This window comes from Manacus vitellinus, unplaced genomic scaffold (assembly GCF_001715985.3).
Source record: "Manacus vitellinus isolate BGI_N305 unplaced genomic scaffold, ASM171598v3 scaffold_14_pilon, whole genome shotgun sequence".
Classification (NCBI taxonomy): Eukaryota; Metazoa; Chordata; class Aves; order Passeriformes; family Pipridae; genus Manacus; species Manacus vitellinus.
The window spans coordinates 9,737,300-9,750,211 of NW_021939063.1; the positions used below are offsets into that span (position 1 = coordinate 9,737,300).

General features: G+C 45.5%; 1 protein-coding gene and 1 long non-coding RNA gene across 3 annotated transcripts; one reads left to right on the top strand and one right to left on the bottom strand.

The window, feature by feature from the left end:
* Nucleotides 1-844: 844 nt before the first annotated feature.
* Nucleotides 845-5,359, bottom strand: CCDC51 (coiled-coil domain containing 51). 2 transcript variants are annotated; one of them, XM_018068440.2, is made up of 5 exons: nucleotides 5,208-5,359; nucleotides 3,881-4,121; nucleotides 3,399-3,745; nucleotides 2,899-3,063; nucleotides 845-1,698 (listed from the first exon to the last, which is right to left on the bottom strand). In XM_018068440.2, exons 3-5 carry the CDS (start codon nucleotides 3,714-3,716, stop codon nucleotides 922-924), a joined length of 1,260 nt encoding a protein of 419 aa, XP_017923929.1. In that variant the 5' UTR covers nucleotides 3,717-3,745; nucleotides 3,881-4,121; nucleotides 5,208-5,359; the 3' UTR covers nucleotides 845-921. The 2 variants fall into 2 exon arrangements, with proteins under 2 accessions (XP_017923929.1, XP_029814164.1); XM_029958304.1 differs by lacking the exon at nucleotides 5,208-5,359 and having other exon boundaries at nucleotides 3,881-4,274.
* A 206-nt stretch (nucleotides 5,360-5,565) lies between these two features.
* LOC108638883 lies at nucleotides 5,566-10,423 on the top strand. Its single transcript, XR_001920121.2, has 4 exons — nucleotides 5,566-5,616; nucleotides 5,694-5,749; nucleotides 8,101-8,188; nucleotides 10,249-10,423. It is a non-coding gene; the product is annotated as an uncharacterized LOC108638883 (long non-coding RNA).
* Nucleotides 10,424-12,912: the final 2,489 nt, after the last annotated feature.

Consider the following 12,912-nt stretch of genomic DNA (forward strand, 5'->3'; position numbering starts at 1 on the left):
TCTGTCACTTGGTCCAGCAGTGGCCACAGTGCTGGGCAGTGCAGAGGTTGTAGAGCCTCGTGGTGTCCTGGTAGAGAAGAAGAGGAACCATGGGGAGACACTGATGGCTCTGGGGGAGCACAGGACTTAGGGGGGTCACTTCAGCTCAGCTCTGGCACTGTGCGGCTGGAAGATGATGCCTCCTTGTGCCCCCAGCTGGGGAGAGGGGAACAGTGGGGATGGCAGGACATCAGAGCCCATGGGGCTGGGCCCCAACACTTGGCTGTGCCAGCAATAAATGTGCCTGAAGCCCAGAATCTCAAGGGGCCTTGGAGGCAGCCAGGGGCTGCAGCTGATGGGCCCTGGCAGTGCCTGCTGTATGGAGCTGAGGGTTGGGGCTGGGTAAGGGCATGTGGCTGAGGCTGGGTCAGAGTGTCTGGGGATGTACCTGATTACACTACGGGGCCTGTCTTGGGCAAATGGGGGCAGCAGGGAGGCAAACTGGGGCCCAGCGGGGCAAGTTAGAGCCTGATGGGGACATTTGGGACCGCTGTGGGGTGACACGGGCATTGGGAGCAACAAGGGGAACAACCTGGGGTCTGCTGGGGGCCATTTGGGGCCCCATGGCTGCAATCTGGGACTCAGAGGGCCATTTGGGGATGCTGTCTCGATATAGAAGACTAGACAGTAAGAGTGAAACAGTGAATGAAATCAACAGATCAGCTGTAGCAATTCCTTTGCTTGTTAAATGCACAGCACATGACAGAGACTTAACAGGGATCCTGCAGCAGAATATGGACCACGGCTTTACAAGTTTTTCAAATATACAGGAGAAGGCATAACGAGAAACGCTAAGGCAGCTTTATTTGGACTTGTACTCTAACTACTTAGAGTGCAAGTTTACCTTTATTAATCTAGCAAATTGTGGCAATTGATCAGGGATCAGTTCCCTTTAAGTATAATATAGAGTACAGGCAGAGTAATAGCAAACATAGCACACGTCAGTGCAGTGCTGTAAATAGAACTTCTCTTGATTTGCGTTTCCAGTCTCCGCTCGGTATCACACAATTCTAAAATCACATCTCTCACAGCAGAAGCCTGGCCCTTGCCCTCCCCTGAAGACCTCGGGATCACCCTTTCCGTAGGCCTAGAGTGGATCGCCAGTTTGACACTCTGCATCTCAGACAGCACCTGTGCGATACTTTCCTGCAGACTGTTAAACTGCTGCTGTAAACTCCCTAGACATGAACTGACTTGTTTAATGTAGTTTAGCTGTTCGTTTAAAGGAGTTAAAAGTGAATCTATTTTTATGGAGTCATTCCTGGTTTCTCTAGTTAACAAAGCGCCCTCTTTTACTCCTCGCGACGCTGTTGTTTGCAGCACACTTTTCAGGTCTTCTATGACATCACTGAGATCCTTCTGCTGTGAGTAATGGTTGGAGGCCTGTTCTTTGATGGCTTCTTGTAAATTTATTGGGCCCTTTTGTGCTTCAAGCACCAAGACTTTCAATTCTTGCAGCCTTACTCGATTTACATAGGTGGAACCCAGAACACCTATAACGGCTCCCAGCACAGAACCAATAATAGACCAGTTCTTAGTTTTTTCAGCTCTTGTGCGCTCTTTCTCATGGCTTTCCCTTACAGCTGCAGAGAAGAGAGAGAATTTTTCTCTCTCTGATTCTTCTGCATTTAAATATGCAGCTCGGTACCTCTTCTCTTCCTGCAAGAAATATAGTGATTAAAGGAGAAGGTATAATATGAAGCTATATAGTCTATAATAAATTAAAGAAGTCCCATAAACCCCGAAACCCTGATGCAGATGAAGGAAGGAAAATTGGGAACATCCATTAGTTCGGTTTCAGAAATTTTCCCTTAAATGTGGGATTTTCTTTATTAATCCTACTTAAGTCAATGAGACATCATTTTAAGTCAAAATTGAGAAATGGAAAAGGTTGTCAGGAATCACAGCTGAAGATCCTGTACATGAAAATCTGTCAAGTGCTGATGACAGAAAAAGGGTATGAGTTCACTTTTTCAGCCCTGATAACTTCTCCAGACACCACCCTTACTACACCTTTCACTTTCAAATCCCTTCAGAGGGCACTGAAAATAGGACTGAAAAGGACATCTCAGATAGTTTCATCTGATGAACACACTTCTTATTCTTCTGCATTCTCTATTTTACCCTTCTTACAGACAAACGTCTTCCCTTTCTTCCTGCCTCTCTCTGAATTATTTTTCCAAGTACATATTTCCTTTGTGAGATGGCACCACCACCTTACAGACAGCAGTGACTTGAATTCTACCCTTCTTCATGGTCATGCAGAGCTCAGTTCTTCTTTAAGTCTCATCCAGACAAATCTGATCCCATATTTAGACAATTACAGCTCTCTAGTTCTTTCCCAGTGTTCTACCCACTGATGCAGGAGCTCAGTTTTCTCTCAGACATTGGTACCCACTCCTTGCCTGAACTTTGCCACAAGTGTACCTGCTTCCAAGCCTGCTCCTGCTGCTCCTGCAGTTTCATCTGGATTTCCTGGGTGTCACAGCCACAGAAAAAGCAGCTGAATTTTCATGGATTAACCAGAAAGAGTTTCTCTCATCATATGGAAGGTTAATTCACTGAATGGCAGCTTTTTCTTGACTACTCATGTACAGGTCACCACTACAACAACTAATTCTCTAGGCTCATTATCTGCAGTTTTCTTCTCCAAATTTACTACCCTATTTTAGCATTAACATATACAATTTGCATAGTGGATCAAACCACTGATAATAATTAACTAAAGCAAGGATCCTAAGAAGTTAACTCGGATCACTTTCTTCAGAACTGTCAATCTACAAAAACAGCCACTAGTGACGGAAGCAAAGCACACAAATTTTCAACATATTTGCCAATGCTAAAGTACCAACAAATTACCTGCAGCAACCTGTGTTCCAGAGTAGCCAGTTCTAAATACTGGGTGTCATCCCGAGAGACCCTGTCTAAGCGGTCCCGAATTTCCTTCAGTTTAATCTGTTGGGCTTCTACATTTTCACGAGCCTCTCGTACTATCCCCCGAGCTACCATAAAGACATTTTCTGCCTGAGAAGAAAGAGCATTTATTTTAGAAACTTATTACCATACAGACCTATATTGCTATTCATACAATTTTTTTGGGGAGGGGATGGGGGATCTGGGGTGGGGGGAGGAAAAAAAACCCCAACAACAAAACAAACCACACTCCATTTCAATCCAAGAGATAAACTCTATTTACTACATGCATAGCCTGGAACACATTCACAGTACCTGCACAGTCAGTCAAAGCAGAAAAAAAAGACATGATTCTCCTTGGAGGATCTTTCCTGCCTCACAGCCAGTGATTATGCTACACAGCTTAACTCATAAGTTTTAAAATTCCACATTATCTTCATGTTTACCTCTGTTACTTTCCCTTGAGCCTCTCGAACTTCATTAATTCCAACAAACTCTTCATATCTGTCCCACCAATTCTTGCATGTTGCAGACACTTTTTGAAGGGAGTTTTTTCCCATCACAGTCCCAGTTTCCGTGAGCCGATGAAGGAGCCCCATGGCCATTTCTATGGCAGACTTGGCTTCAGGCCTCTTGGGCTCTGAGGAGCAGTAAGTCCTCACTACATGTAAATTCACTTTGGGACTCCACTTCATCAACGAATGGTGGTATTGCAGGCCACAGGACACTGAGGACACACTTGATTTATATTTCATTGGCCCCATGTCTTCAACTTAATCACGGAGTAAATGTGCTACAAGTAAGAGGAATAAAAATAAAAGTTATTGAAGTATAGCTGATTTATAGCTCTTAAAACTAACTACATGTGTACCAAAACCAACCAATTCAAGAATGGCTAAACCATTGCTGGTTTTACACCACTGCTTACCTAGAAAACTTTCCACTATTTCAATAAAGTGCAATTGTGCCACAGATTCCTGCTTTTCTGCTGTTAGGAAGTACTCCCCCCATGCTTCATGCTTCTTGATTATTAATTCACTCACGGCGTGCACACCAGTCATGTGCAGATCCAGGGCCAGCAGGAGTAGCTTCAGAAGAATTTAGTGCTTCAGCACAGCAGTGACTGCACTACGAAATTCTGCCTTATGGTTTCACAGGTACTCACAACTCTACAAAAGACAGAAAAAGAAAAAAGACAAGAGAGGGGAAAAAATCTTGTTAATAAAAGTGGTGTGGCTCGATCATTTCCTTTATCTTACACCGTGCCAGATACGTGACGTGTTGAAGGGTGCGCAGACAAAAAATAAAAGACAAATAAAAAACACATAAATGCTGAACTGAACACAAGAAGTATTCCCATGACAGTGCCTAGAAAAGGCACCTCCTACAAAAGGAAGAGCCACAAGATCAGAAAAATCTCATATAATGAACACACAGCTGGGCTGCATTTTAAAATGAGCTTAAAATTCTTGCCTACACTGCAAAAGCAGGCTGCTAGTTATGGTTTATTGTCTACTATTGTAAATATGATCTTAATTTTCTATTGAGTACATTCCTCCAAAAACTGGAAACAGGAAAACTTTCAAATAAGGTTTAATATGAAATTTGAGTATGACTATATTAGGTTTTGACTAATAAAATAAAAAACCAGGAATTACTGAGAAAGCTTGATAGCTGTTGCAGAGTATTTTTAATTATTTTAAAACAATAAAACAATGTTAATTTTAGGTGGCTATACAGGCATCTCCACAAGAAAGGGTTGTTCCATCTGGAAAGTGGTTTTTCATCAGCTTTTTAGCTGGCTAGCTAATTTTGAACACCACAAGTTCATTCCCTGCTGAGTATTTCTAACAAATAGTAATAACGCCAAGTGGCACTATGAAAATCTTAGCAGTTGTTTTATATGCATAACAACACGTAAGATCAAACCCAGAAGGCATGGAAATGAAGTGAGTTCTCTCTCCTTCCAGCATCACTCACACATGTCCCTGTTTACAACACCTAGTCTTATACTGCAGGCCATGTACTAAACCTCAGCTCAGCTTTGCCTGTTCCAGACTGCAAAATTCCCCTCTTTTAATCGCATTACTACACGAAGAGCTTTAGCAAAAGTTCAGCCTATTGGAATATAGCAAAAAGAGGGAGAAAGCTGAGATTTTAAGGAGAATTTCTATGCAGACAAGTCACATACAGCCAGTGAAGAAAGTGATCTCAGCCTGAGCTCACAGGACACGAGAAAGTTACGAGAGGTTAACCTGAGATAACCTGCCTGGCTCCGCTCTTGCTTCCCTTGTAAGAAACGCTTTTTCCGCCTGCAGCCCTTCACAAACACGCCTCCCGAAGCTGCCGCACACACCGACAGCCGGTGCCGGGCCAGACCGTTTTACGGGTCCGTCTCATCCCGGCCCAAAAAAAGGCGAACACAGAATTCCCGCCGCGCCGCCCCCAACCCGCAGCCGTTTTTCCCCCATGACCGACCCCCTCCGTCCCTCCCTTCCCCGCCCGGGCCCTTTCCCGCGCCGCCCCGGCCCGCGCCCGGCCCCGCCGCTCGCCGGCCCGGCCGGCCGCCGCTCCGTACTGCCCGGCCCCGGCGAAAGCGGGCGGCGAGGCCGAAGGGGCGGGAGCGGCGGCGGAGCGAGCGCGGAGCCATGTCGGGCCGGGAGGGTAAGGCCGGGCCCGGGACCCGCCGGTGCCGCCCGCCCGGCCCCGCCCGGCCCTCACTGTGTCCTCTGTCTTTGCAGGCGGCAAGAAGAAGCCGCTGAAGCAGCCGAAGAAGCAGACGAAGGACCTGGATGAGGTAGGGCGGCGGGGGAGGCCCCGGGGGCTCAGCCCCTGCGGGCCCGGCTGCGTTGGGTGTTCCCTGACGTTTACAAGAGCATCTCAGTGACAGGACAAGGGGGAACGGCCTCAGATTGAAAGAGAGTAGGTTTAGATGAGATATTAGGAAAAAATTCTTCACTGCGGGGCTGGTGAGGCCCTAGCACGGGTTGCTCAGGGAAGTTGTGGGTGCCCCATCCCTGGAAGTGTTCAAGGCCAGGTTGGACGTGGCCCTCTCTAAGGCCCCTCCCTGTGGCAAGGGGTTGGAACTGGATGATCTTCAAGGTCCCTTCCAACCCAAACCGTTCTGCGGTAGCATCCCCCCCCGTTCCTGGTGGATGCAGCAGTGCTGGCTAATGGAGGAGCCTGGAATGCCCTTGCTGAGGTCTGAAGTCTATAAGACAATCACTCTGGTCCCAGGAGCCTGAGACAGGGTACAAACAGAGTAGTTTGAATAAATTAAGTGCTAGTGGATCATGTGTTAGAGATACTCAAACATAAGGGCTCAGAGTATCGGTGTCAGCTGTTATTTCTGAGGATAGTGGATGATGGATGAGGCACCATTGACTGGAAAAAGGCAAATACAGTGTCTCTTTGAAAAAGGGGAAAAAAAATCATAGCTTTCTAAATAAGCTTTATTGTTAGAGAAATGGTAGAACCAATTAAGGGCTTACAAAGATCCAAGTTATAGTAATATAAAAATTAATAGCCATTGTGGATTTTAATAAAACTGTGGCAAACAAAGGAGGTTCTCTCCTGCAGCAAGGCAGTGCATGAGCATAAACCCCAGGAGATATGAGGTTATTGTTGCCAACTCATGTAGTGTTCTCAAATGCAAGGCAAGAATGGGGCCTTGGAAGGTGACAGAATGTGATGGTGCAGCTTGCTGAAATGCTGCACTCTCAAAGCATTGTCTGCAAGGATGTGCTGAGTGAGGTTTTGAAGGATTTTGTATTTGATCAGAGTCTGAGTAATATTTTGATTGGTGTCTTGGGTGGTTGACTGACTGACAATATGGCTTATTCTTTTGGTAGGAAACAGAAAATCTGGAGGAGCCACAGACTGTCAGAGACAAGACTAGTGCTCAAAGAAATCTTAACAAATCAGGGAAAGTTTGAAAAAAATGGATTATTTAATTAAGCGTATGTGCTAAGTCCCTTTCTTTGAAAAGATTGATGAAGTTATAAAATATGAGCGGAATGACTGGCTAAACTGCAGGTCCACATGAAAGGATCGTATACTGAACACCTGCAAAATCAGGTGTTGCAAAAGAAGAAAATCATAAAGATATATTAAAAAAAGTCTTGTGTGTTAAACATGATGTAATATTTATTTTTCCTCTCAGCCCTGCAGTACTGCAAGTACTTAGGGGCAACACATTGCAATAAAAAAACCCACAGAAGTGAATAAATGTGAGGGATTAATTTATTAGGAAAGACACTTTAGCCTACAGGACATAAAACAACAAACAGGAGAACCTGGAGATAGAAACAGAATATTCTGTTCTTTGAGGAGTAGTTAGGAGAAGTAATAGGGTGACATTGCAGTAAGAGAAGCTTTAACTGAAAGAAGAGGAAAGCTTTGCAGTTACAAAGGTAGTTGAGACATGGACTGGATTGGTGAAGAGTCCATGGAATCTCATTTGTCAAGGTCCTCAGTTTCGTTACCCAAAGTCCTGAAGGCCAAGAAAAAAAACTGTGTTCCCTTTCAGTCTTGGTATCTGTTAAGAATGTGTGTTTGAGGGACACAGTATGTCTGAGCTGTCCTGAATTCCAGAGGCTGTTCCAATAGGGATGCTCAACAGCTGGCTTGCCTGTACATTTTGCCAGCAATCTCAATAGATTTCTTGGAACTAATACGAATATATTAAACCCAGCAAAAGGTGACATATGTGTGAGAGGATTTATTTGAAATGAATGCTTTTTTAGGTAAAAGCAACCTTTTTACTTACATCCTATGTAATCCCAAATTTTGTTGTGCACCAGGCTGCATGTGCCACTGATGGCACGTTAGTGAATGGTGTTAGGTTAGACAAACCTTTGTCATTCAGAGGTATCATAATCTCAGAACAAGGTTATGCCAGGGGAAATAATTCCAGAAAGACCAAACATACAAAGTTAAAGTTTAGCCATTGTGTTGTGGTACAGCAAAAACCTTGGTGATAGTTCTGCGAAGTTTTGCACATTTAGCAGCATTCAGCCATCCTGCCTCAGTCCGGTCAGGTGTTGGTTGCTGCTGAGCATTACGTTTGTTTCTCAGTGCTTGTCAGTTGTTCTTCAATTTTGGGTGGGGGGAAGAGATGTTAACAAATGCTGCTGTTCTTTCCTTCAGACAGATCTGGCATTCAAACAAAAGCAGAAGGAGGAGCAAAAGAAACTTGAGGAGATGAAAGCAAAAGCTGCTGGAAAAGGGCCTCTGGGTAAGTGAGGTGCCATCCTGACAGGAGAGATGGAGGACTTGCTGACTTCAAAAATTTAATGTTTTTTCTTGACAAACATTAAAAGGCAGGTACCTCTGGGTTATTTGACATAGACCAGCAAGTTGATGGCAGGTACAGATTATATGTAACAAATAGAGGCTATTTATTTTTCTTTCTTTTCTTTGGCTGTGCAATTTCACCCCCAAATTCCTGATGCAGGTTCTGGTTTAGCAGGTAAAACACTGTGTTTGGCATGCTGACCTGTTCTGGTGGGATGTGCAGAGACACTCCTACTCTCAGCATACCAGCCTTTTCTTTCCAGGTGTATTATATGTAGGCTTTGCCACAGTGTCCCAGGTTTAACAAATCCAGTGCTTGTCCTCTGAGAGGATGAATTTCTTCTATAGTGGGAGATTCATGGCAGAAAAAAAAAAGATGGCTGGAAATCAGTCTGGCTTCAACCTTTTTGCCTTTAGACTGTAAAGGATGTGGTGTCACAGAGGAGAGTTCACAGGGTGCATCTTGGTGGCCCACTGAACCTGGTCTCTGTCTCAGTGACAGCAGGAGACTGTTAATGTGAGTCTGCACTCACAGACTGTTCAACTCCACACTTGGCTTCCTATTCTTCAGCAAACTTTCAGTCTTGAAAGGTCCCAGAAAGACCTTTCCAATAGTCCCATAGTTTCACTAACAGCCTTTGCTATGGAATCTTGTTGGATGCTGTGTGAAAATGTAATTATGATGATATGGATTCACTTTATCCATACACCTAATTATAACCTCAGAGTTCCAGCAGGTCACTGAGGAAGGATTTACTCTTTACAGAAGTCCTTTTTAACTTTCACAACACTGTTTATCCCTTTGCTTTGTTCCAGACTCTCTTATCTTCTAACAGATCGAGGTCAGACTGCATCTGTAGTTACCCAGTTCTTTACAGAACCTATTCAGTATCTGGGAGCTTTGCTGGCAGTCAGTGAGTCCTCTGACATTGTGGCTGTACTGATGTTTCAAATCTTAGCCAGCAGTTCTGCATTTTCTCGTTAGAACTTGTTGGTGCTGTTGGAGGAAGTGCCATCCAGTCCCACTGACTTGGGGTGGTTCTTGTTTATCTCAGATTGATCTAGCTCTTCTCATTTATCCCTGTACAAAAAATGTGTGGGTGTGGGACTCAGAATGTCTTTGGTGTTACAGAGTGATGCAAAAGAATTCCTTGAGCCTCTGCTCTGTCCTTACCATCCTAAACTCGTTCTGTGTAGGTCGCTTCAACTCACAGATCTTCATAGTTCTTTCCTGCCATTATTACTCTGCCTTTTTCTAGGCTGAATGTCAGTCATGTGGTCCTTGTCTGATGCCTGCCAAAGCAGGTAACGATTGCTGTGTTACTGTGGCAGGCTCAGCCTGTTCCCAAGAGCCTCAGCAAGGCAATGCTGCTGGAATCATGGTGCACTGCAGAGACTGTTGTTGACCCTCGGCCCTTGCAGCCTGTCTTGGTGCAGCCTTGCTGTTCCCTTCCCACTGGTTGTACCTGACACATGGGGTGAAAAACAGCATTTACAAAAAATGCCACACTTGTTGCTGTGTCAGTACGTGGTGTTCTTTCACCCTGCTTTAGTGTCTTCAATAATAGGACTGCAGGGAACAGATAATTCCAGAGAACTAGAATTCTCATCATTCCAGTACCTGCTTCTGTAGACCTTTGATCCCAACTTTTGGCTTTGGTTGCTATAGGGATAATGATGCATTTATTTCCTTAGCCTCGAATTTGATTTGACCAGACTATGCTCCTGCTGTATAAGAAATAAACATTAACAATGGAGGAACAAAGTAACTCTTGAAATATTTAGTTCTGTTGTAGATTCATGGGGCATATTTGCTTCCAGGAGAAACTTAGTTTCTAATGTTAAGTCAGTCTCTCATTCAGAGTAAAGTGTGTGAGATGAAAACCAGTGGGGATCTGGGCTGTACAGACGCCCAAGGGGGGAATCGACTTTATGAGGAACTGAATTTGTAGCTGAACTGTGTCACAGTCATCTAACCAGCTGTGTTGTTTCTTTTGGCAGCCAGTGGTGGAATAAAGAAGTCTGGCAAAAAGTAGTTTGATTAAACTGCAGGGTAAGAAGTGATCGAGTTACTCAATGGATTTGCAGACTTCAGAGAGTCATGAAAACTCACTGTCATTTTGGGAACATTGTACATTTTGTTTAGTCTGAATAAATACTTTTTGTTAAGATGTGATACTTTCTCTTTACATCTCGGTTTTGTTTAAAAATGGCTTTACTGTTTTATACTGGAAATGAAATGTGACCTTGTGCACCCTGAGTGCATCTGCTGGGGTTGGTAGTCATTTGCGAGAATAAGTTTCAATTTCTGCCCTCTTTTGACAATGGGAGACAGGGTCTGAGTGTTAAAATCTGCAATGCCCTATAGTCCCAGTGCCTCCTGGACGTACACTTGCCTTTGTCCTACAAAAAGTCACTACACCATGTTTTCCCGAACTTCTGCATATTGTCATCACAGCTCCTTTACACTCATGGAATGCCTTGAGTGGGGGGAGAAGGGAGGGGAACAGTCCTTAGGAGACTGTAACTTTACTATTAAAATGCAGAGCTGTGGCAGTACACTGGGTGTGGAAACCTCAAGGAAGAGTATGATGATCCCAAGGTAGGAGTTAACGGGAGGGGTAGAATTAATGCAGAGCCCTTCTTACTGAATAGTAAGAGTGGGACGGAGACTGCTCCTGCTGTCAGGAGGGGTGGGTGATGGCTGCGGGGAAGGAATGGCTTCTGTGGACAAGGAGGCACTCGGGTTGCACCGGGGAGAGCTACATGGGAAATCTGGGCTCGTACACATTCTGGGCTCATAAGGAAGAGAGCGCAGGTCTCGGTCGTCAGCGCACGAGGTGCAACTAAGAGGGTTTCCTTGTTAAAAAGACATTTTTAGAGGGCTGGGGGCGGGACCGGGCGGGGCCGCGCCCGGGGGTCCCTCAGCGCGCCCGGGCTCTGCCGCCCCCGCGCGGCGGCCGCGGGAACTGCGGGGGCGCGGGGCTCCATCGCAGGGGTGCGGCTGCGCACGCGCAGCGCTTCCCGCCGCCCGAGCTCCTGGGGCGGCCCTCAGAGTGCCCTCAGAGTGCCCTCAGTGCCTTCACAGTGCCCTCAGAGCCCCCACAGTGCCCTCAGAGTGCCCACAGTGCCCCCACAGCCCTCAGAGTGCCCTCACGGTGCCCCTAGTGCCCTCAGAGTGCCCTCAGTGCCCCCACAGTGCCCCCACCGTGCCCCTGCTGCCCGGCGGTGCCACCCGTTGTAGCAGCCTCAGCTCTAATGCCAGCAGTTCACAGTCGGATCAGGTCCCTGCTGCCCTCCAAAGGGGTGAAAACCAGCCTTTGACGGCACCAAGAGCGTTGGTGACTCTAAAGGTACTGCTCTGGAGAACAGATTGAGTCCTGCCAACTCACAGAGCTGGTGAAGGCCGGAATTCACGCTTGAATGATTTGTGTGTTTTGGATAAAGGTAACTTCTGTGTCAGAAAAATGTTCCCACAAAGATGTAGGACAAAGGTGCCTTAGATACGGAGCAGGGACTGCCCTGGCTCTGTGCAATGGCTGAAGGCAATGAGAGCCACCACTGGTGCATTTTGGGGCAGAGCTCAGTTCCAACACATGAAACACAACCACAGGCACTGTGCTCACAGTTCTGCGTGCTCAGAGTGAAAGCAGAAGCTGTACTTATATCAGTCATACACTGAAGGGGGCACATCCTTATCCACACTGCCCACGTGCACACCCATTTTCCGCTGGTATCAAAGTAGGTAACGTGGGAGGAATGGTTTAAAGGAGAAGGAAGAGAGACAGGGAGACAACATCCTCTAGATCTGGCCAGATTATGAGAGAAATAAAACCCTGGCAGTGTATCAATAAGAAATTGTTTGCCCCAGGAGGTACTGAATGAAATGAATGAGGTTGCCAATCCCAGCCAAGCTAACTTGAGGTGGTCTGAGTAGAGGACAGTGAACAGAGATGTGTGCTCTACAGCATGAGACAATATGCAAAAGCCTTTCAGCCAAAAATCAAGACAAGAGGGAAGAAGACCAAATGGCAAAGTGACAGATCTCTGCTGTGGGAGAGCTGTTCTCAATAGGCTTTACTTTAACACAGGCACTCAACTACCCTCCTGGCCAAGAGTCCTCCTGTGTTTTATATTAGGCCGTGGAAATGAAGCTGAACAAAGGAACAGTTTGATTGTATCTTTTTGCATAATGTTATGTAATAAATGGCATTTCATTCCTTACTGCAGCTACAGCTCAATGTTAAACTAATGCAAAGACAATATAACTCCTAAATCACATATATACATAAAATGACAATGGTCTGAAGGGCACAGAAAAAACGAAGTCCAAAAGGCAGTAGGAAATGGGTGTCAATTAAAATAGCAGCAGAATAGATGCAAATATTCTTTGCAGGGAAATCCTTTGAAGGATACAATTGCCATAATCATTTCAAGTCAAGCTCTACTGTTTTATAGGACTTTTCCCACTCTTTAGAGTTAGTTCAGCTCTAAGGAAATCATACCCTGCTCTGAATGGCTTCCAGATACTGATTCATGTGAGGTCTCAAAAAGGAAGCTTTTCTAGCGTAAGTAAGCCAGCCCGGAGAACTGGATGTGAACTTCTGCCACAGATTTGCTTCGTGACCTTCTGTAAGACATTTTGCATTCTAGTTTCCTTTGAAA